The sequence below is a fragment of the Neoarius graeffei genome, chromosome 25, assembly GCF_027579695.1.
Source record: "Neoarius graeffei isolate fNeoGra1 chromosome 25, fNeoGra1.pri, whole genome shotgun sequence".
Lineage (NCBI taxonomy): Eukaryota > Metazoa > Chordata > Actinopteri > Siluriformes > Ariidae > Neoarius > Neoarius graeffei.
The window spans coordinates 29,786,108-29,808,237 of NC_083593.1; the positions used below are offsets into that span (position 1 = coordinate 29,786,108).

General features: G+C 43.7%; 1 protein-coding gene across 4 annotated transcripts in view; it reads right to left on the reverse strand.

Moving 5' to 3' along the window:
* ntm (neurotrimin) overlaps positions 1-22,130 on the reverse strand; it is a 1,167,214-nt gene that overhangs the window by 40,963 nt on the left and 1,104,121 nt on the right. For all 4 annotated transcript variants that reach the window (XM_060909052.1, XM_060909051.1, XM_060909050.1 and 1 more), the window contains 3 exons: positions 11,087-11,221; positions 10,574-10,694; positions 8,044-8,195 (listed from right to left, as the gene is read on the reverse strand). In XM_060909052.1, coding sequence (XP_060765035.1) covers positions 8,044-8,195; positions 10,574-10,694; positions 11,087-11,221 — 408 coding nt within the window. The remainder of the gene's footprint in view (positions 1-8,043; positions 8,196-10,573; positions 10,695-11,086; positions 11,222-22,130) is intronic.

The following is a 22,130-nucleotide window of genomic DNA, read 5'->3' on the forward strand; positions in this document are numbered from 1 at the left end:
ACCATCTGGAGGCGGCTCTGATGGCAGGCACATGAGGCTTCTCCCCTCGCTTCTCTTCTCTCTCTCTCTTTTCTCCCCCTGTCACTTGTCCCCCTCTCCACCCTGTTCCCCTGCCACGGAGGTGGTGGCTGGCTCCTCCCCAGCTGGCCCGTCGCACCCGTGTCCTCCCCTCTCCCTCTCCTGTGTCTATGTTGTCTCCCCCTCAGGTGAGTGACACCCATAACACCAGTGCAGAGGAAAAGCCTGGGCCAGTGTGCTGGCATGGCGAGGAATCGGAGCATCTCCAGGGTCAGAGCTCCGCAAGGGAGGTGGGTGCCCTAATCCGGATCCCTGACACGCCAGAAACCACCCCCGATCGGGCCAGAGCATATCACATACCGGTGAGTATTCAAGGGGAAACATATCACGCTTTGGTGGATTCCAGTTTTAATCAGACCTCAATTCACCAACGCCTGGTGTAAGGTGAGGCATTGGGGGGAGCACAAGCGGTGAAAGTATTGTGTGTGCATGGGGATGTTCACCATTACCCTCTAGTGTCTGTCCATATTCTATTCCAGGGCCAAAAGCATAGAGTAAAGGCGGCAGTTAGTCCTCGTCTCACCTGCTCATTGATTTTGGGTACTGATTGGCCAGGGTTTAAAAAAACAATGGAATATTTAACACGTAGTGGGTCCTGCACTAGTAGGTCATGGGAAGATCCCAGTGTGGCATTGGCTGGAGGAGCTGTCACAGAGCCGTCTACGTCAACACCACGTCAGAGCGGGGAGCAGCCCGCTCCTCCTCCCTCTCTTGGGGATTCCCTTGGGGATTTCCCGTTAGAGCAGTCGTGAGACGAGACTCTGCGGCATGCGTTTGACCAAGTGAGTGTAATCGATGGTCAAACTCTTCAGCCAAGTGCGGCACCAACCTTCCCATATTTTGCTATTATTAAAGATAGGTTGTACCGCGTGACACAGGACACTCAAACTAATGAATGAGTAACCCAGTTGTTAATCTCAAAGAGCCATAAGGAACTTGTATTCCATGCAGCTCACTTTAATCCCATGGCTGGACACTTGGGGCAAGATAAAACACTAGCCCGAGTAATGACCCAGTTCTATTGGCCAGGGATTTGCGGGGATGTCCGTCAGTGGTGTGCAGCATGCCACGAATGCCAATTAGTAAATCCCGTGGCCACTCCAAAAGTGCCTTTGCGCCCTCTTCCTCTAATCGAGAACCCGTTTGAGCGAATTGAGATGGATCTTGTCGGGCCATTAGATCGGTCAGCACGGGGATATCACTTTATTTTAGTTCTGTTGGACTATGCAACATGATATCCGGAAGCAGTACCTCTCCGCAATATCTCAGCATGCAGTATTGCGGAAGTGCTTTTCCGCTTTATCTCCCGGGTTGGGATTCCAAAAGAAATCCTGACAGACCAAGGCACTACGTTTATGTCACACACACTGTGCGAGCTGTATGGGTTACTGGGGATTAAGTCTATCCGCACCAGTGTCTATCACCCACAAACGGATGGCTTAGTAGAGCGATTTAACCAAACACTCAAAAACATAATCCGTAAATTCGTAAGTGAAGATGCACGTAATTGGAATAAGTGGCTTGAGCCCCTGTTATTTGCAGTACAAGAGGTCCCGCAAGCCTCCACGGGGTTTGCTCCCTTTGAATTATTATATGGGCATAAGCCGCGTGGCATTCTGGACGTGCTACGAGAAAATTGGGAGGAGGGACCTTCACCGAGTGAAAATGAAATCCAGTAAGTTCTTGACCTGCACGCAAAACCCCACACCCTCACGCGCCTTAGAGAGTTCACGCCAGGAGACAAAGTGCTCGTATTATTGCCCACGTCGAGTTCTAAATTCGTCACCAAGTGGCAAGGGCCCTTTGAGGTCACACAGTGAGTGGGGGACGTCGACTATGAGGTGAAGTGAACGGATAGGGGCGGGGCACTGCAAATCTACCACCTCAACCTTTTAAAATGCTGGAATGAGGGGGTCCCCGTGGCGTTGGTGTCAGTAGTCCCAGAGAAGGTGGAGTTGGGGCCAGAGGTAAAAAAGATAACATCTTGGACCACTCTGGTCCCTTATTGAGACCATCTCTCGGAGGTAGCCAAGTTGCAGAAGGAATTTTCCAACATGTCCTTGCCCTTTCCTGGTCGTACCCACCTCATAGAACACCACATCGAAATGACCCTGGGGGTGGTAGTGCGTAGCTGCCCTTACTGATTGCCTGAACACAAGAAAAAGGTGGTTCGGGACGAACTCAAGGCCATGCTCAAAATGGGAATAATCGAGGAGTCCCACAGTGACTGGAACAGCCCAGTGGTCCTGGTTCTCAAGACTGACGACTTGGTCTGGTTCTGTGTGGACTATAGAAAGGTCAACGCGGTGTCTAAATTTGATGCAGACCCAATGCCTCGCTTGATCGGTTAGGCGCTGCTCGCCTTTATTCGACACCGGATCTAACAAAGGGATATTGGCAGATCCCCTTGACTCCTCTATCCCAAGAAAAAATGGCCTTTTCCACACCGTTTGGATTACACCAATTTGTCACACTCCCTTTTGGGTTGTTTGGGGCACCTGCTACGTTCCAGAGGCTTATGGACAGGGTCCTCCACCCTCACGCTGCCTACACGGCCGCCTATCTAGACGACATTATAATTTACAGTAATGATTGGCCGCGGCACCTGGAACACCTGAGGGCCATTCTAAAGTCACTGAGGTGAGCAGGCCTCACAGCTAACCCAAAAAAGTGTGCAATTGGGCGGGTGGAAGTACGGTATCTACGGTTCCACTTGGGCCATGGGCAGGTGCGTCCCCAAATTAACAAGACTGCAGTGATTGCGGCCTACCTGAGGCCCATGACCAAAAAGGAGGTGAGACGGTTCTTGGGGCTGGCCGGTTATTATCATAGGTTTATACCTAATTATTCGGACATCACCAGCCCGCTAACCAATCTCACTGAAAAGGGGGCTCCAGATCCAGTCCAGTGGACGGAGCAGTGCCAAAAGGCCTTATCTGAGGTAAAAGCTGCACTGTGTGGGGGGCCACTTTTACACTCCCCTGACTTCTCTCTCCCCTTTATTTTGCAGACTGATGCATTGGACAGAGGGCTGGGGGCCGTTTTGTTCCAGGAGGTGGAGGGCGAGGAGCGCCCCGTGCTGTACATCAGCCGGAAACTCTCGATGCATGAAAGCAGGTACAGCACAATCCAGAAGGAGTGTCTTGCCATCAGATGGGCAGTCCTCACACTTCAATACTACCTGCTGGGGCGCCCTTTCACTCTCTGTTCAGAACACGCGCCCCTCCAGTGGCTCCACTGCATGAAGGATGCCAATGCGCGAATCACCCATTGGTATCTCACCCTCCAGCCATTTAAGTTTGAGGTGATCCACAGGCCGGGGCCGCAGATGGTGGTCGCGGACTTCCTGTCCCGTCGAGGGGGGAGAGTAAGCTTCAGGCCGGACGGCTCCCCGGCCTGAGTTGGGTGGTGGGGTATGTGGCAGCGGGGGCATGGCCAAGCAGCAGTCTGTGAATGGAGGGTGGGGTCGGGGAAGGTAAGTGGCTAAGTCATTCCACCTGCTGTCAATTAATGTGTGTGTGTGTGTGTGTGTGTGTGTTTGTTACAGGGATGGAGCATAAAAGGAGAGAGAGAGAGCAGAGAAAAGGAGCTCTCTCCCCAACCACAACGCATGTGTGAGTGAGTGTGGGAGTAAGTGAAAGCAGGAAAGCTGAAAAGCTGAATAAAATGCTTGGCTTTAAACTTCAATTCTCGCCTGCCGTGCTTCTGTGCTCCACCCACATCAGGAAGTGCTACAGGAGTCCAGAGTGAGGTTCTCATCTCTACAAGCCAGCTCACTGATGATCTCTGGATGTAGGCCTTGGCAAAAGACCACTTTCAGTGCTGAACTGTTCCATCCACTGGCAGCTGCTAGTGTCCTGAATTCCAAGGCATAGTCAGCAACACTTCTGGAACCTTCGGAACTGGTGAGAAGACTCTCTCCAACCTCTATCCCTTCTGGTTCATGATCAAACACCCTTTTAAACATGGTGAGGAATTGTTCATAGGACTTGGTTTGCTCATGCCCCTTTTTCCAAATTGCGGTGGCCCAGCGAAGTGCTTTGCCCGAAAGAAAAGATATACGGTAGATTTTGCGATCTTGTGCTCCTCCAATAAATGGGGCATGGAGGAAAAATACATAGAACATTGCAGTAAAAAACCCTTACATGCGATGTCGTCTCCAGCAAACTTCTCTGGAGTGGGGAGTTGAAGCGCTGGGCTAGGAAGAGGCTCGGAGCATGCTTGGAGGGCCTATGATATCACAGATGTGAGCTGTGTCATCCAAGTGTTGAGGTTGGCGAGCATCTGTTGATGTTCTCCTAGCAAACGCCCCTGCACTTTTAGAGCAGTTCGTTTAGGACCCTCCAGTACATCCATTACGGCGACGTATCCTGTGAGAGTGCAGGCACTTACTGATGTATGCGTGGAGGAAGCAGATAAGCAGACTGTTGGCAAAGCCAAAAAGTGTGTCTGAAATCAGTGTCAGTAAATTAGCTAGGGTCAAGCGATCGGCGAACAACGTGACGTGGAAAAGACAAAGAGCGAAAATGGATAGGAAATAGCAAAAGGTCAGGAAACACTAGATACAGTCAGAAAAGATACAAGGCTCAGTATGTACTGAAATGGCAGGACGATACTTCACACTGGAGTGGTGTGAAAGAGCAGCTTAAATAGTGGAAGCGGTGATGAAGGAAATGCATGACAGCTGTAGTTCAGTAGGCTGGGGACAGAGGGTGCTGTGTGTCCTGGGAGTTGTAATCCTGAGTGTTTGTAGTCTGCTCCTTCACACCGGGATTATTGACACTCTGGAAAAAAATAGCTCAGTCATTTTTCCTGTGTATGCACTACAGCGCATGCATATCAACTGATCTGTTCATAATAAATAGAAGAAATATTTACACTTACTCGAGTTGATCTTTGGCTGGATCAAGTTGAAGTAAACAAAAAAAAGAAAAGGCACCATTCATCATCAGTGTTGCAGTTCTCAAGATTGAACTGAATCTCTGTCCTGAATCATGAACTGAATCATGAATTGATTTGCTGTCCTGAAATTGAATCACTGTCCTGAATCATGAATTGAATCGCTATCCTGAATCATCCGAAGCGCATAAAATCTGCATGCCATCTCACAATAAGTTTTACCTCCAAATAGCCTAAACTCTGTCTGCCAGATTTTATCCTGTTTATGGTGGGTGGTCCCACTGCGAAAGAGAAACCAATAGAAACCGAAAGAGTGAAAGTGATCATCATGCCTTTACCATGTGAATAATCTTTTATGAATGTGTAAGGGGGCGCTTTGTGCTCCGACTCAGGTGGGACTGAGTAAGGTAACAAGTTTTATGTTTCATCTAATTTAGGTAATTTAAAAGCTAGAATATTATTTGGCAGTGGCCACATACTGTAGGAAACTGTAAAGTATAAAGTTTCTGTCAATATGTTTATCATGCTTGTATAATAAACTCGCAAAGATATTTATCTCAATACATGACCTACTCATTCTAAACCTGCCGAGTTTTGCCGGCGAAGCTCTTGACTCCAAAGGGTTAAGAATAACGTTCTTCAGTGTAAAATTGCAAAGAATTTGGGTATGACATCATCTATGGTACATAATATTAAAAGATTCAGAGAATCTGGAGAAATCTCTGTATGCAAGAGACAAGGCTGAAAACTGACATTGGATGCCTGTGATCTTCAGGCTTTCAGGTGACACTGCATTAAAAACAGACACGTGTCTGTAGTGGAAATCACTTTATGGGCTCAAGAACACTTCAGAAAATCATCATCTGTGAAAACAGTCTATTACTGCATCCACAAATGCAAGTTAAAACCATATATAAACAACATCCAGAAACACCGCCACCTTCTCTGGGCCCAAGCTCATTTACGATGGACTGAGGCAAAGTGGAAAATTTTCCCGAGGTCTGATGAATCAAAAAAAGAAATTATTTTTAGAAATCATGGATAATAAATAATAATAAATCAAATCAAATCAAATCAAATCAAAACCCAGGCTAAAGAGAGGGACCATCTGGCTTGTTATCAGTGCACAGTTCAAAAGCCAGCATCTGTGATAGCATGAGGGTGCATTAGTGCACACGACATGGGTAGCTTGTACATCTGGGAAGACATCATTAATGCTAAATGATATATACACATATCAGAGTAATATGCTGCCATCCAGACAAAATATTTTTCAGGGAAGCCCTTCCATCTTTCAGCAAGACAATGCCAAACTGCTTTCTTGCACATAATCTGCATGGCTCTGTAGTAAGAGTCTGGGTGCTAAACTGGCCTGCCTGCAGTCCAGACCTAGTCTGGCTAACGCAACTTCAAAGCTCTGCGAGCATTGTTCGCAACAGTCCCCCGTGTTGTGTCACACTTAGGATGGGCGGGCCCAGGCTAGTCCAGACCTGTCTCCCACTTAAAACATTCAGTGCATTATGAGGCACAAAATACAACAAAGGAGACCCCGAACTGTTGAGCAACTGAAATTGTATGTCAGGCAAACTATACCAAATTATTTTTTTAAGCATTACACAACTTTTTCAGTCTTTTGTTGCCCCTGTCCCAACTCTTCTGAAATGTGCTACTGACAGCAAATTCAAAATGAGCATATATTAAAAAAAAAATCTCAGTTTCAACATTTGATATGTTGTCTTTGCACTATTTTCAATGAAATATAGGGTTTCCATGATTTGCAAATCTTCACATTCTGTTTTTATTTACAGTTTACACAGCATCCCAACTATTTTTGGAATTGGGGTTAAAGTATACTACTACTACTAATAATAATAATAATAATAATGTGCTGAGGTCCAGAGGTCCTGTCCATCGCACTCGTATGTGGTTCCTCCCCAAACTGTTGCCACAAAGTCCACAATTGTAAAGAAAATCCATGTATGTTATAGCATTACAATTCCTCTTCACTGGGATTAATAGGCCAAACCTGTTCTGGCATGGCAATGCCCTATACACAAAGTAAGCTCCATGAAGACATGGTTTGCCAAGTTTGCTGAGGAAGAATTCACCAAGCCCTGAACACAACCCCAATGAACATCTATGGGATGAACTGGAACACTGAGTGAACCCCAGACCTCCTTGTCTGACATCAGTGCCTGACCTCACTAATATTCTTGTGGCTGAATGGATAATTATAATAGCAAAGGGGGAATAAATCTGAAATAGGATGCTGAAAAAGCACATATGGGTGTGATGGTCAGGAGTCCAGAAACTTTCGGCCATATAGTGCACCATAATTACATTGTGCTAATTGTCTAACTTAAACTGTTATAATGACAATCTTTATTGTCATTGTACAAGAATACAATGAAATTCCGTTTGGCAGCATCTCTCTTATAGCAGCTACATGTCACAGTCACAAGAAAATATATTAAACATAAATGGTAAAAACAGTAAAGTGCAGATAAAATGTTATATATAAATAGTCTGTATTAAAAGTGCAGTCTATATTTGAGGTGCAAGAGTGGTTTTTTTTTAAAGAATTTTTTGGGCTTTTTCCACCTTTAATGGATAGGACAGTGTAGAGACAGGGAGGGCTTGGGAAATGACCTCGAGTCAGAATCGAACCCAGGTCCCCAGATTTATGGTATGGCACCTTATCCACCTGAGCCACGATGCCACTTGACTCATGTGTTATGTCAACTTGATATCAAAATTGAAGGTTTTATGTCAGATGGTGTTTTCTAGGAATACGCCTTTATAAATATTCATGTAGGTTTTTGTCTGTTATCATGAAGGGCTCATGTATCCCTATGATCCCTTGAGTGTTAACCATTGCTTTTCAGAAAATGAGCTGACTTGTATAACATTTCTACATTCATCAAAACTACTATAACATCATAAAAGAATGGAAACAATAGTATCTTTAGAAGTATTAATAATACTGAAATATATTTCTTGTACATAAAGAAAGGGATATTTGCTTAAACTCATACATGTGTAACCCACATGTATAACTTGACTCACCATATAAAACGATGCTTGTGTTTGCACTCCCAAGTTTGTTGATGGCAACACATGTATAATTTCCATAGTCTGCCTCAGACACATTGTGAAAAGTTAGCTTTGACATGGATCCGATGTCCTCAATCACAATGCCATCAAAGCCATTGAAGATCCTGAAAGACAAGGCAGCAAACTGAGGGAGCTGGATCAGCCCAGCATGATTTGTACCACATCAGAGCTGCTTTTGAAGAGCAGTGTGACATTTGTGACAGCATCCACATTTCATGGCCACAGATGGCAGCTGGCCCGGTATAAAAAAAAAAAAAAGCTCAGAAGCCAGAAGATATTAACTTCAGTGGTATCCACTAATCACACACAGCTCTGCGATTTTCTCTTTGCTGACAAGAAATGTGAGTTTGAGTGAACATATTCAGATTGTACATTGCACTCAAATGTGCTTTAGACAGATTTCAAAGCCTTTTACTATTTAGATTAATGTAAAATAAAGAAGATGCATCAGGCAAAATATGAAGCTTTTAACCTGTAATACCCATAGCAATCAAAATGGCACCACAAAATGAGGTGACTATAGTGAAAGCTGTCAAATCTAATAGGGTGCAAACCTCTGTGTACTTCATACCACCTCAATCAGTACTGAAAGGGTTGCCTAGAGAAGCCTATGGATTGATTTCCCTTTTAAAGCACAAATGTTGTAGTCTCTTAATCCTTCATATTTAGAAAATAGACTATGTTGCAGTATATTATCAATATTCCTCAAATTAAAAGTTGAATAAATTATTATATATTTAGCCTATATTGTAATCTGTATGTAATAAGCTAATTAATTACACACTTCCGTCATGAAAGTTTCTCTTTTTTTAATCATAAGTAGTGGTTACTGAAGATGAATAAATGAATATGATGAAAAGCATGCATTTCCTCCAGTGTTCCATGACTGTGTCTCACATATTAAGATTAACTCAACCTCACTAGTGTGGAAACAAATAACCTTATGCTAATTGATATCATATTTGGCCACAGTTTGACAGGGTTTGTAATTAATTGGGAAGATTCGAAACCGAATTGAAAATAGTTAATCCAATTTGGCAACCCTGATTTCTACATGAATACTTCCGCTCAAGATGGCAATCTGCATGCTTTACACCAACCTGATACTTTCAGAGCAATAAAACAAGCTTGGATGTAAAATAAAATAAAATAAAATAAAATAATAATAATTTAAAAAATCACTTCATCACTCCAGGATTCAATTCTGAGCTCAAGTTACTATCTGTTCAAAGTTTCAAATGTTCTTCCTATGACCATGTGGGTTTCTTCCCACCTCCAAAAATGTGTGTAGGTGGACTGGCTATGATAAATTGCCTGTAGGCATGAATGGGTGTGTGGATGAGTGTTAATGTGGTGCCATATGATGGACTGGCCTCCCCTCCAGGATGTATTCCCATCTCAAGGCCAGTGATCCCAGGACAGACTCTGGCTCCCCCATGACTTTTAACCAGGATAAAGTGGCTACTGAAGATGAATGAATGATGGAAATAATAACGATGGTACATATAACTTATTCAAGGAAAAGAAGATGATTTGGCAGTATACCCATTATTTGGGTATATGTTATGCCATATGTTGACATGTCAGTGAGAAAAAGAAAAGCTGTGTCTGGCAAAATTTCAGTAGCAAGAGCAAGACTATCAAGATGTGCATGTGGACTAAAAAAATCTCATGATCAGATGTTTTTTTTAATCAAAGATCTTATAGTATAGACAACAGATACATACTGTTTTTACTCTCACGTGGGTGTGAGCAAGCAGTCAGATATTATGCTCACAGCACATTAAAAGGATACATTTCCAATAATATCCAGTATTACTCCATCATTAAATGACAATGGCCACAAATTGGGTACCTCATATTTGCAAATTAAGTGGATTTTACACCACAAGTGAAGTGACATTGCATATGTGACTACTCAACCATTCAGCAACCACCCTTTTACCATTTTACTGACACAGAACACAGGCTGAAATATTATGCTGATAATCAGTACTGATGACATTCAGGGAAGCTTTTACTGTTCTTTTTTTTTCTGTTCATTCTTTCTCTATTTTACATCTTACAAACACAAACACAGATGCCACCAATGACAGTAGGATTAATTATTGCAGTGGAAAAAATACTTGATTATACCATGTTAAAAATGTGTTTCACCCCCTCTCAAACCAGTTTATAGAATACCCATTCATTACCTTTTATGAATATATAAATAAAATTTTGCTTAAGGTACATACCTAATTTTACTTTTACTTCAAACACACAATACAATATAAATATACATCAGGACTCTACTATATGTAATGTATCAATATATTCAAAGAATGATGTGTTTTTTACTGGGATATTACACACTGACCATAACTGAACTTGCTGATTAAGGGCTCATACTTATCCTCTGATTGCACACTATGATCATGCAGAACTCATTAATTATCTCAACAGTACTGAGAAAATCAAGCAAAAGCATTTTCTCATTTACCTTCTGTCATCTCGGTACCACTCGAAATCTGCCTCTGGGACAGCATCTGCCTCGCACCTCAAGACCCCACTGTGACCCAGAGTCACGCCCACATCTCTGCCCTCAAACACAGTGGGAGGATCTATACACACATACACACACGTTTGTGAGAAATGGCAATTTAATAATAATTTGTGTAATAAGAGCTTTCAGATATATTATAATGCTTCATTTAATCCATGTAATCTTTTATGAATTATTTATCAGTGGATGCCCCATCAAGTCAGGCCCTCAATAGTTATCTATTGTATCTCAATTATTAGCACTATAAACAATATTTATGGAAACAGATTCATAAATCTTCATTCTCATACCTGAGGATCCTCCTAAAGGCAGATGTGCGTGCAAATGTGTGTGTGTAAGATATGAAGGTCATGTAAATTTCACAAAATTGTTACTACTGCTCTACTTTTACCAATGATTTTAAATGGGTTATTTGGTGAGATCCTTTATGAACAGAGAGAAACCACTCACAGTTGACCACCAGCTTCACTGTCTTTCTGTCTATGGCGATGTCATTGGTTGCTGTGCACTCGTACACTCCTGCCCTGTGTCTGCTGATGGAGGGGATCTCAAAATACTCATCTTCTGAATCAATGTCTTCATTTGCTTTATAAGACATGACAAATAAACAGAATGATCAGTCAGTCTTGAACTCTCACGGGATGTGTAGGTTAAAAAAAAAGCTGTTAACTGATCAATCAATCAATCAATCAATCAATCAATCAATCAATCAATCAATCAATCAATCAATCAATCAATTAATCAGTACATAAAAGCATATGGCTAGATTTCAGACATACTGCATGTGCATTAAATTTCATCACACTCTCATGCATGCTGCACTAAACATATAACTCTGATTTCACAAAAGTTGGGACACTGAGTAAAAAACAAACAAACAAACAAACAAACAAACAAAAACAAAAAAACAGAATGCAATGATTTGCAAATCTTTTTCAACTTATATTCAATTGATTGTACAGATACAAGATATTTAATGTTCAAACTAATACACTTTTTTTTTTTTGTAAATATACACTCATTCTGCAACTGATCCCTGCAAGACATTCCAAATAAAGTTGGGACATGGGTCTGTTTACCACTGCATTATATCACCTTTTCTTTTAACAACATTCAGTGAGCATTTGGAAACTGAGGACACTAATTGTTGATGTATTGACAGTGAAATTCTTTCCCATTCTTGCTTTATATACAAATTCAGTTGCTCAACAGTCCAGGGTCTCCATTTTTTTTATTTTGCACTTCATAATGCACCACATATTTTCAATGGGAGTTAGGCAGGCCAGTTGAGCACCTGCACTCTTTTACTATGAAGAAACAGTGGTGTAACATATGCAGAATGTGGCTTGGTCTTGCTGGAATAAGCAGGGATGTCCCTGAAAAAGACATAATCTGGATGGCAGCATATGTTGCTCCAAAAACTGTATGTATCTTTCAGTATTAAAGATGCCTTCACAGATGTGCAAGTTACCCATGACATGGGCACTACCATACCCCCATACCATGACAGATGCTGGCTTTTGAACTTTGTGCTGGTAACAATCTGGATGGCCCTTTTCTTCTTTAGCCCAGAGGATACAGCATCCATGATTCCCAAAAACAATTTAAAATGTGAACTTATCAGACCACAGTACACTTTTCCACTTTGTGTCAGTCCATGTCAGACGAGCTCAGGCCCAGAGAATTCGGCAGCGTTTCTGGATGTTCTTGATATATGGCTTTCGTGTTGCATAGTAGCTGCAGCAACAAACTGTTTACCAACAACAGTTTACTGAAATGTTCTTGCAGCTATGTAGTAATGACCTTTATACAATCATGTTGGTTTTTAATGCAGCACCTCCTGAGGGACCAAAGATCACAGGCATTCAGTCTCACCCTGGCCTTCTCTGAAATTTTTGAAGATATTATGGATTGGCGATGGTGAAATCCCCCAATTCCTTGCAACTGTATGTTGAGAAATGTTGTTCTTAAACTCTTGGACTATTTGTCCATGTAGTTTTTTATCAAGTGGTTTTAACCTCACCCTATCCTCACTTGTGAACAACTGAGTCTTCCCAATTACCAATTAACCTGTTTACCGATAGAATGTTCAGAAGAGTTGTTTTTGAGTGTTCCACCAGTCTTCTGTTGCCCCTCCCCCAACTTTTTTGGAATATGTTGCAAGAATGAGTGTATATTTACCCCCCCCCCCAAAAAAAATATATAAAAACGTGTATATTTACAAAAACAAGTTTATCAGTTTGAACATTAAATATTAGTCTTTGTATTACATGAAATTGAATACAAGTTGAAAAGGATTAGCAAATCATTGAATTCTGTATTTATTTATGTTTTACACATGTTAGGGTGTCCCAACATTTTTGCAATCAAGATTGTAACAATAGGTGATACAGTACTTGAGTAGACTGTGGAGTAGCGTCAGCTGAAATTTAGATTTCTTTCTGCCATAACTCCAACATGATTGCATGTACCTTATTTACAGAGCAGAGGTGGATATCTTAAATTCAAATGTGTGTAATGGCTTAACTATTTTTTAATATTACTTACACACACACACACACACACACACACACACACACACACACACACACACACACACACACACAGAGAGAGAGAGAAAGAGAGAGAGAGAGAGAGATGCACTCAAAAGAGCACACATTTCTATGTTTGTCAAACGCCAAGAAGTAGCACAGTGCTGACTTAAACAAAAACATTACAAAATCCCTGGTGCTGTGTCTGACAGTAATGCAGCCTGCTAGATCCAATGTGCTGTAACGTGAAAGACAGTGTCTCGCACCTAGGAGAGACTCAACTGATGACAAGTGTCAGAACTACAGAATCTCAAATAGAACAGTCACAGCACCTACAAACAAGTGCTGTTTGTATACAATAATCATTACACTGCTATGATATATTGAGAGTGCCTGCAAAGGGCCACTTTATTTAGAATAACTGCCCATTCAAGTAATTATCCAATTAGACAAACATGCAGCAGCAGTGCATAAAAAATACAATAAATATACAGGTCAAGCACTTCAAATGTGATCTGACTGACTTTGACCGCTGCATGGTTGTTGCTGGCAGATGGGTTGGTTTTAGTATTTTAGATACTGTTGATCTCCTGGGAATTTTCACTCACAACACTCTATTGTTTACAGTGTGGTGAAAAAATCAAAACAAAACGAAAATAATAACTATCCAGTGAGTGGCAGTTCTGCAGGTGAAAATGCCTTGTTGAAGTGAGAGGTCTGAGGAGAATAGCCAGATTGGCTACAGGAATTTAAATAATCACCCTTTACAACCATGATGAGAAGAAAAGCATCTCAGAACTCATATTATGTTGATTCTTGATAAGAGCAGAACACCACACTGATTTCCAATACTGTCAGCCAAGAACAGGAATCTGAGCTTACTGAAACTGGACAGTTAAATATTGGAAAATGTCACCTGGTCTTTTTCCAGTCTTTAATTGTCCAGTTTTAGTGAGCTTGTGCCCCCTGTTATCTCAATTGCCAAAGTCACTTAGATCAAATAAATGAGCAGGTGTACAAGTGTTCCTAATAAATGAGTGCATAGTATGCTTGTGCAGCTCTTGTGTACCTCAGTCTGTTTTGCATTACCCTTCTTCCTAGATTGCCATGCATGCCTAATTGTCTACCATCCATTACCTGTCTTATCATAAAAGGCATTGGATTGTAACTGATATGTTGTCTGATTTGTTTGTGCGTCAATAAATCCTCTGCACATGGATCCTAACTTCCCTGACTATGGAATGTTACAAGTCTTCATCTAATGGAATTTTGGGATCTGCAATTGTCTGCCATTTCCTTGGGCCAACTTATTTGAAAATATTGTCAGCAACTCCAGCAAATCTATGTGGCCAGAGAGGAACTCGATGTCATACCACTGCCCCATAGCCATGGCACTAGTGGAGGTAGCCACAATTCATTGCTCGCAAACTACAAACTTGGAAGAAAGTGTGCATAAACCCTGCAAAGCCCTGCCTGAGATGTACAGCAGATCTTGTGGAAAATGCAAGAGCTTCTACATACAATGTGTTCTCCTTTTCACTAGCCATTTCCAAATATCAACAAAACATCTCTGACTATATCTCTGCTTATCAGAAAAGCACTGGACTGCACTGGTCTAATGCTCTTTATCACCCCTTGTGCTGTATGGTGCTACAACAGACCTACAGCACACTTTTTGGCTCAGGGATTTTGGAAGGTATTTGATCATCTGGTTTCAGCAGCTGACAATGCATTCAGTTTCTGCACCCTCATAGCCCATAGCCAAGAGAAGCTGGGCCATACCTGCTTTGAAAGGTGCATTTTGTTGAGACCTGAATGATCCTCACCAAACTGAGATCCCCTGGAAAAATGAATAACTTAGCTTGAAGTAGTTCATTCTGCTCACATTCAAACCAATAATCCATTGTCTCCTGCCCATTATCAAACCATGTTGAATGCAAAACAGAGAGTGATGTAATGTAAGGCAATGCTATGTTGCCCATGGGGGAAAATGTAGTCCTAAAGGAGGGAGAGTCTCTGCATGTACTATTAATGGAGTAATATCTATTACCCAGATGAGTTCACACATCATACACAAAAGGTATACTGTATTAATAACCGGGTGGCACGGTGGTGTAGTGGTTAGCACGGTCGCCTCACAGCAAGAAGGTTCTGGGTTCAAACTCAGTGGCTGGTGAGGGCCTTTCTGTGTGGAGTTTGCATGTTCTCCCCGTGTCTGAGTGGGTTTCCTCCGGGTGCTCCAGTTTCCCCCACAATCCAAAGACATGCAGATTAGGTTAATATGGGACAGCCTTGGGCTGAGGTACCCTTGAGCGAGGCACCTAACTCCCAACTGCTCCCCGGGCGCTGTTAGCATGGCTGCCCACTGCTCTGGGTATGTGTGTGCGCTCATTGCTCACGTGCATGTGTGTGTTCACTGCTTCAGATAGGTTAAATGCAGAGAGGAAATTTCACAAGTGTGTGATGAATAGAGTTGTGCTTTCTTTCTTTCTTTTCTAATATGCTTATCCGGGTGTTACCAATCTGAATATTTTCCAGTTCTTGCTGACATCTGGGCAGCTGGTAACTTCTTGGATGAAGAAGCAGCATGGCAGTTAAGAATCTCCTTGGTTCCTGTAAAGAACTCTTTAAGTTCATATTGGATGGGAGTACATAAGAAAATAACATCACCACAACCCAATACATCTAAACTACCCCCACATGGCACTGTGTTACTAACTCATTGTTGAGCTCAGAAAATTGTGACATGGAAAAATATATAAAGGAGGCATTAGCCCTTGATTACATTCAAGGATGGTAGCCACATGGGATGACTGAGCCAGGAGATTGGTTGCTTCCTCCAATCTGACTGTAGGAACACACATGTCTGGCTACAATGTACAGTGCAGATCTCATTCACAACTATGGCTAGGTGAGATAGTGTCATGGTGCAGACAATTATGGATGTATGCGCAGAAGAGTAACGAGGAGCAAACAATGACGGAACCAAAACGTGAGACAAGAATCAGAGTCGTAGAACAAGTGAGGGTCAGGCGATCGGCAAACAACGTTAAGGGGGAAAGACAAAGAGCGTAAATGGGAAAGAGGAAGCAAGAGTCAGAATAATGAGAGTCAGTCAGAAACACCAAGGCTTGGTATGAACTGATGAGAGTAGAACGATACTTTGCATTGGACTAGTGTGAGAGAGAGGTTTATATAGGCAGGGCGACTAACTAGTATGATGAGTGACAGCTGAGTTCAATAGTCTGGAGACAGAGGGTGCTGTGAGTTTTGAGGAGTGTAGTCCATGGTGTCCATATTTGTAGTTTGGACAGTTTCAGCAGGTTTACTGACAGAGCCCCCCTGAGGAGCTCCCACTGGGAGCTATAGTCTTTCTAGGGTGCCCCCTACCTCTGGTTGTCAAGTCAAGTCAAGTTTATTTGTATAGCGGTTTTAACAATAAACATTGTCGCAAAGCAGCTTTACAGAATTTGAATGACTTAAAACATGAGCTAATTTTATCCCTAATCTATCCCCAATGAGCAAGCCTGTGGTGACGGTGGCAAGGAAAAACTCCCTCAGATGACATGAGGAAGAAACCTTGAGAGGAACCAGGCTCAAAAGGGAACCCAGCCTCATTTGGGCAACAACAGACAACATGACTATAACATTAACAGTTTTAACATGAAGTCAGTTTCGTTGATGTTATATCTCTTCATTGATGGAAACTTGAATGCAAAACTGTTCATGACAACTGCAGTCCTAAAGTTAGCAAGTCAACTGTAGTCCTCAGCCATAAAAGCATTACTGTAAGGGTCCGGAGCATCTTCCAAGTATGAGTTTCAACTGTCTATATGGGGCCGTCCTCCACAGGAGCGATGTGATGAGACTCCAACCAGACATAGGGCATCAGGATGGATCAGGCAGGTCTGAGGAGCAGAAGAGGTCAGCATCTCGATCTCAGGATTGACATGTAACTCAGAGGGACAGATTTTTTGGGGGAAGAGAGAAAACACAGGTTGTTAGGTATGCCCAGTGTCACCTGAATAAGTAGGAACAGTATACATTTTGTGCTGAGTAGAAGCAGGGACTCCGGCAAAACTAACTATGACAGCATAACTAAAAGGGGAGAGCCAGAAGGTAACACAGGCATGAGGGAGCCCCAGGACATAAAGCAGCCAGCCACTACACCGTCAACAAACTCGAGTGAGCAAGCGAGTGGGGGACTGACAGCATCCATACATCCCAGTTTACTAAAACACTTTATGTCTGAGGACCCTCCAGATCTACTCCTTTACCTCATAAACACCATTAACAAAAGGCTTGACTAAACAGATGTTTTCAGCCTAGACTTGAATGCTGAGACTACGTCTGATTCCTGAACACAACTTGGAAGGCTGTTCCATAACTGTGGGGCTTTGTAAGAAAAGGCTCTGCCCCCTGATGTAGTCTTCACTATAGGATGTACCAGCAGATAGCCTGCACCTTTTGATCTAAGTAGGCATGGCGGGTCATAAAGGACCAGAAGTTTGCTCAGGTACTGTGGTGTGAGATGATTCAGTGCTTTAAAAGTCATAGTAGTATTTTATAATCAATAAGAAATTTGATTGGGAGCCAAAGCAGTGTGGATAAGACAGGGGTGATGTGGTCATATTTTCTAGTTCTAGTAAGGACTCTTGCTGCTGCATTTTGAACTAACTGGAGCTTGTTTATGCACTTATTGAAACATCCAGACAGTAAGGCATTACAATAATCCAACCTGGAGGTAACAAAAGCATGAACTAGTTTTTCTGCCGTCAGCCCTGCGATGACCTGGTGACTTGTCTAGGGTGTACTCCACCTCTTGTCCATAGTCAGCTGGGATAGGCTCCAGCTTGCCTGCAATCCTGTAGAACAGGATAAGCGGCTACAGATAATGGATGGATGGATGGATGGATGGATAGTTTTTCTGCGTTGTGACATTCTATTTCTTATCTTCGCAATATTTCTGAGATGAAAGAAAGCTATCCGGGTAATGTTATCAATGCGAGTTTCGAACGAAAGACTGGGGTCAATAATCACCCTAAGGTCTTTGACTGCTGCACGTGAAGAAACAGAAAGGCCATCCAGAGTTACTATGTAATCAGAAAACGTACTTATATAGCTGCATGTGGTCCTAGTACAAGTATTTCAGTCTTGTCAGAGTAAAGCAGAAGGAATTTAAGCAGAAGTAAGGTGCAGGTTTGTTTGGATGTAGAGCATGGAATTCTTGCTTGAGGAGTGGATCTAGGATGTCTTTAGCTGGAACCCAGCTCTGTTCTTTGGGTCCGTAACCCTCCCAATCTACCAGGTATTCAGTCTGCCCTCTTCTACATCTAGAGTTGAGGATCTTGTTTACCTGGCAGATAGGTTCACCCTCAATGTCAAGAGCTGGGTGCTCCTGACTGGGTGCATTCTCAGCGAGGGGGCCCGGGGTAGCAGGTTTGAGATTGGATACATGGCATGTTGGTGACAGGCTGCTGTGAGGAGGGTGTCTAGCCTGTATAAAACTTCATTGATGCGGTACAGCACTTTAAAAGGCCTGATATATCATGGCTGGAGTTTCTTGCAGGAGTTGGGTTCCCTGAGGTTTCTTGTGGCTATCCAAACTCTGTCACCTGGGTTGTATGCTGGGGTGTCTGCTCTGTGCTTATCTGCATATTTCTTGTACTTGGCATTGATCATTTTAATCCATTGGTGAACCTCCTCCCATACTGCCTGGCTGTGCGAGAACCACTCTTCGATGGTTTGAACTTGGCTGGGAGTGTCATCCCAGGGGAACAGGGGCGGCTGGTAGCTGAGTATGCACTAGAATGGTGTTAAGTGGGTTGCAGAGTGCTTGAGGGAATTTTGTGCATGCTCGGCCCATGGAAGGAAGTTTGCCCAGTCCCCTTGGTTGTGCATGCAGAAGATCCTCAAGAAACAGCTGATTTCTTGGTTGGCTCTCTTGACTTGCCTGTTAGACTGAGGGTGGTATCCAGATGTAAGGCTTACTGAAGCCCCTAGTCTTTCCATGAAGCCCCTCCAGAAATGAGAAATGAACTGAGAGCCCTGATCACTTACAATATCTTCAGGGAGACCATAGTAACAAAAAACCTGCTGGAATAATAGTTCTACCGTTTGGGCTGCAGTGGGGATGCCAGGTAAGGGAATGAGTTTGAGAGCTTTGGAGAAGCGGTCGATGGTTACCATAATGGTGGTGTTACCTTGTGAGGGAGGGAGGTCAGTGATGAAATCTATGTCTATGTGGGACCAGGGTCTCTGAGAAATGGGGAGAGGGTAGAGTTTACCAGCGGGTGGAGTTCTGGGTACTTTGGCTTTTGCGCAGACAGAGCATGAGGCGATGAACTGGTTGATCTCTGTGAGCATGTTCTCCCACCAATACTTGTTCCTAAGCATCTGATGGGTGCATTGGCTGCCCAGGTGTCCCATGGCGGGTGATGCATGAGCCCACGTGATGAGTCTACTTCTGAGAGGTTTGGGCACATATAGTAGACCAGGTGGAAGACTGTCAGGAAATTGTTGAGGTTGAGAGTTCCTGATTTCTCTGTCTAGGTCCCAAGTGATGGACTGTAGAAAGCACTGAGATGGGAAGATGGGATGGGCAGTGGAGTCCTGGTGAGTGGGAGCAAAAATTCGCAAGAGGGCATCAGCCTTAGTATTCTTGGAGCCAGGGTGGAAAGAAATGTGACATTAAACCTTGTGAAGAAAAGAGCCCATCTGGCCTGGTGAAGGTTTAACTGGTTGGCTTTCCTGAGATATTCTAGGTTCTTGTGGTCTGTTCGGATTATGAATGGGTGACTGGCACCTTCTAGCCAGTGTTGCCATTCTTCAAGGGCCAGTTTTATTGCAAGTAGCTCCCCATTCCCTACGTCATAATTCCTTTCTGCTGATGAGAGTTTCTTAGAAAAGAAGACTAGTGGATGAAATTTCTGTTTCTCTCCAAAATGTTGGGATAGGACTGCCCCTACTCCCATGTCAGAAACATCTACCTCCAGGGCAAAGGGCTTGGAAGGATCAGGATGCTGCAAGATGGGAGCAGAAGTGAAGGCTTGTTTGAGATGACAACATCCTTCTTCTGCTGAGGGGTTCCACTGAAGGCGTTTTGGTCCCTCCTTGAGTAGTGCTGTCAAGGGAGCGGCGATTGAGCTGAACCCTCTAAAAAAACGGCGACAGAAGTTTGCAAAACCCAGAAAACGTTGAAGGTCATTAATGGATGTGGGTGTGGTCCAAGATGTAACTGCAGAGACCTCAGCACTGATGATGTATCCTAGGAAGGAGATACGCTTCTGATGGAACTCACATTTCTCTGCTTTGACATAGGAAAGGTTCTGAAGCAGGCGTTGGAGAACCGTTTTTACATGCTCTTGGTGACTTTCCTCATCTGGAGAGTATATCAGGATGTCATTGATATATGCAATAGCATATTTGCCTAGCATGTCCCGTAGCACATTGTTGATAAGACACTGGAACACACTAGGCACCGAAAAAAGGCCACACGGCATTACCCAGTATTCAAAATGGCCGGTAGTAGTGCTGAATGCGGTTTCTTTTGATTCGATGAGGTTGTATGCACTACGTAAATCGAGCTTGGAGAAGATATTTGCTGATCTGAGTTGTTCCAGGGCTGCAGAAACAAGAGGAAGTGGATAAGGGTATTTCACTGATACCTGGTTCAATCCCCTGTAATCAATACATGGGCATAGACCCCCGCCTCGTTTCTCCACAAAGAAGAAGCCAGCTGAAGCTGGAGACTTAGAAGGATGGATGTAGCCCTGCTTGAGGGCCTCCTGAATGTACTCCTCCATAGATGTTTGTTCCTTCTGAGAAAGAGGATAGATATGCCCATGAGGAGGTGACATGTCTGCCAGGAGGTCAATGGTGCAGTCATAGGATCTGTGAGGTGGCAGTCCACAGGCTTTTCCCTTGCTGAAAACCTCCTTGAGATCCAGATAACATTCGGGAACGTTGTCCAGTGTGTCACGTTGAGGGCTCTCCACAGAGGTGGAGGTGAGAGTTATTTGAGGACAAGAAATGCAGCCTTGAAAGCATGTGGGTGACCACTGTAGAATGTCTTTATTTTGCCATGAGATCAAGGAGTCATGAAGCTGGAGCCAAGGGTAGCCAAGGATGAGATTGTGACTTACGGTGGTGGTGGTGACATAGTGTGAGATGAGCTCAGAGTGGATGACACCCACTTGGATGCATAGAGGAGCTGTGTGTAAGGTGACAAAACCATCTCCTATTGGTCCTCCATCAATGGTCCGAATGCTGAGCGCATTTTGAAGAGGGGTTGCTGGCAAGTTGAACTTCTGAATGACTGAGTTGCTGATAAAGTTCCCCTCTGACCCTGAATCAATGAAAGCAGAGAGAATGTGAGTAGAAGAAGCCAACTTTAACAATACTGGAACCTTGAACGATTTGGAATTGAACCATCTTATTGGCCCCTCCTTGAACTGCCACCTTATTGTGGTGGAGGGGTTTGTGTGCTTGAATGATCCTAGGAGCTATGTTGTCGGGGGCATTATGCCCCTGTCAGGGTTTCCCAAGGCAGACAGGTCCTAGGTGACAGGCCAGACTAAGAGCAGTTCACCAAAACCCCTATGGAGAGAAATCCGAGGACCGTGACGTCGCCCGGGATGACGCAGCCGGGGCCCCACCCTGGAGCCAGGCCCGGGGTTGGGGCTCGTATGCGAGCGCTTGGTGGCCGGGCCTTTGCCCATGGGGCCCGGCCGGGCTCAGCCCGAAGAGCTGACGTGGGCCCGACCTCCTGTGGGTTCACCACCCACAGAGGTAGCAGTAGGGGACTGGTGCAATGTGGATTGGGTGGCAGTCGAAGGCAGGGGCCTCGACGACCTGATCCCCGGACACAGCGGCTGGCTGTTGGGACATGGAATGTCACTTCGCTGGGGGGGAAAGAGCCTGAGCTTGTGCGGGAGGTTGAGAGGTACCGGCTAGAGATAGTC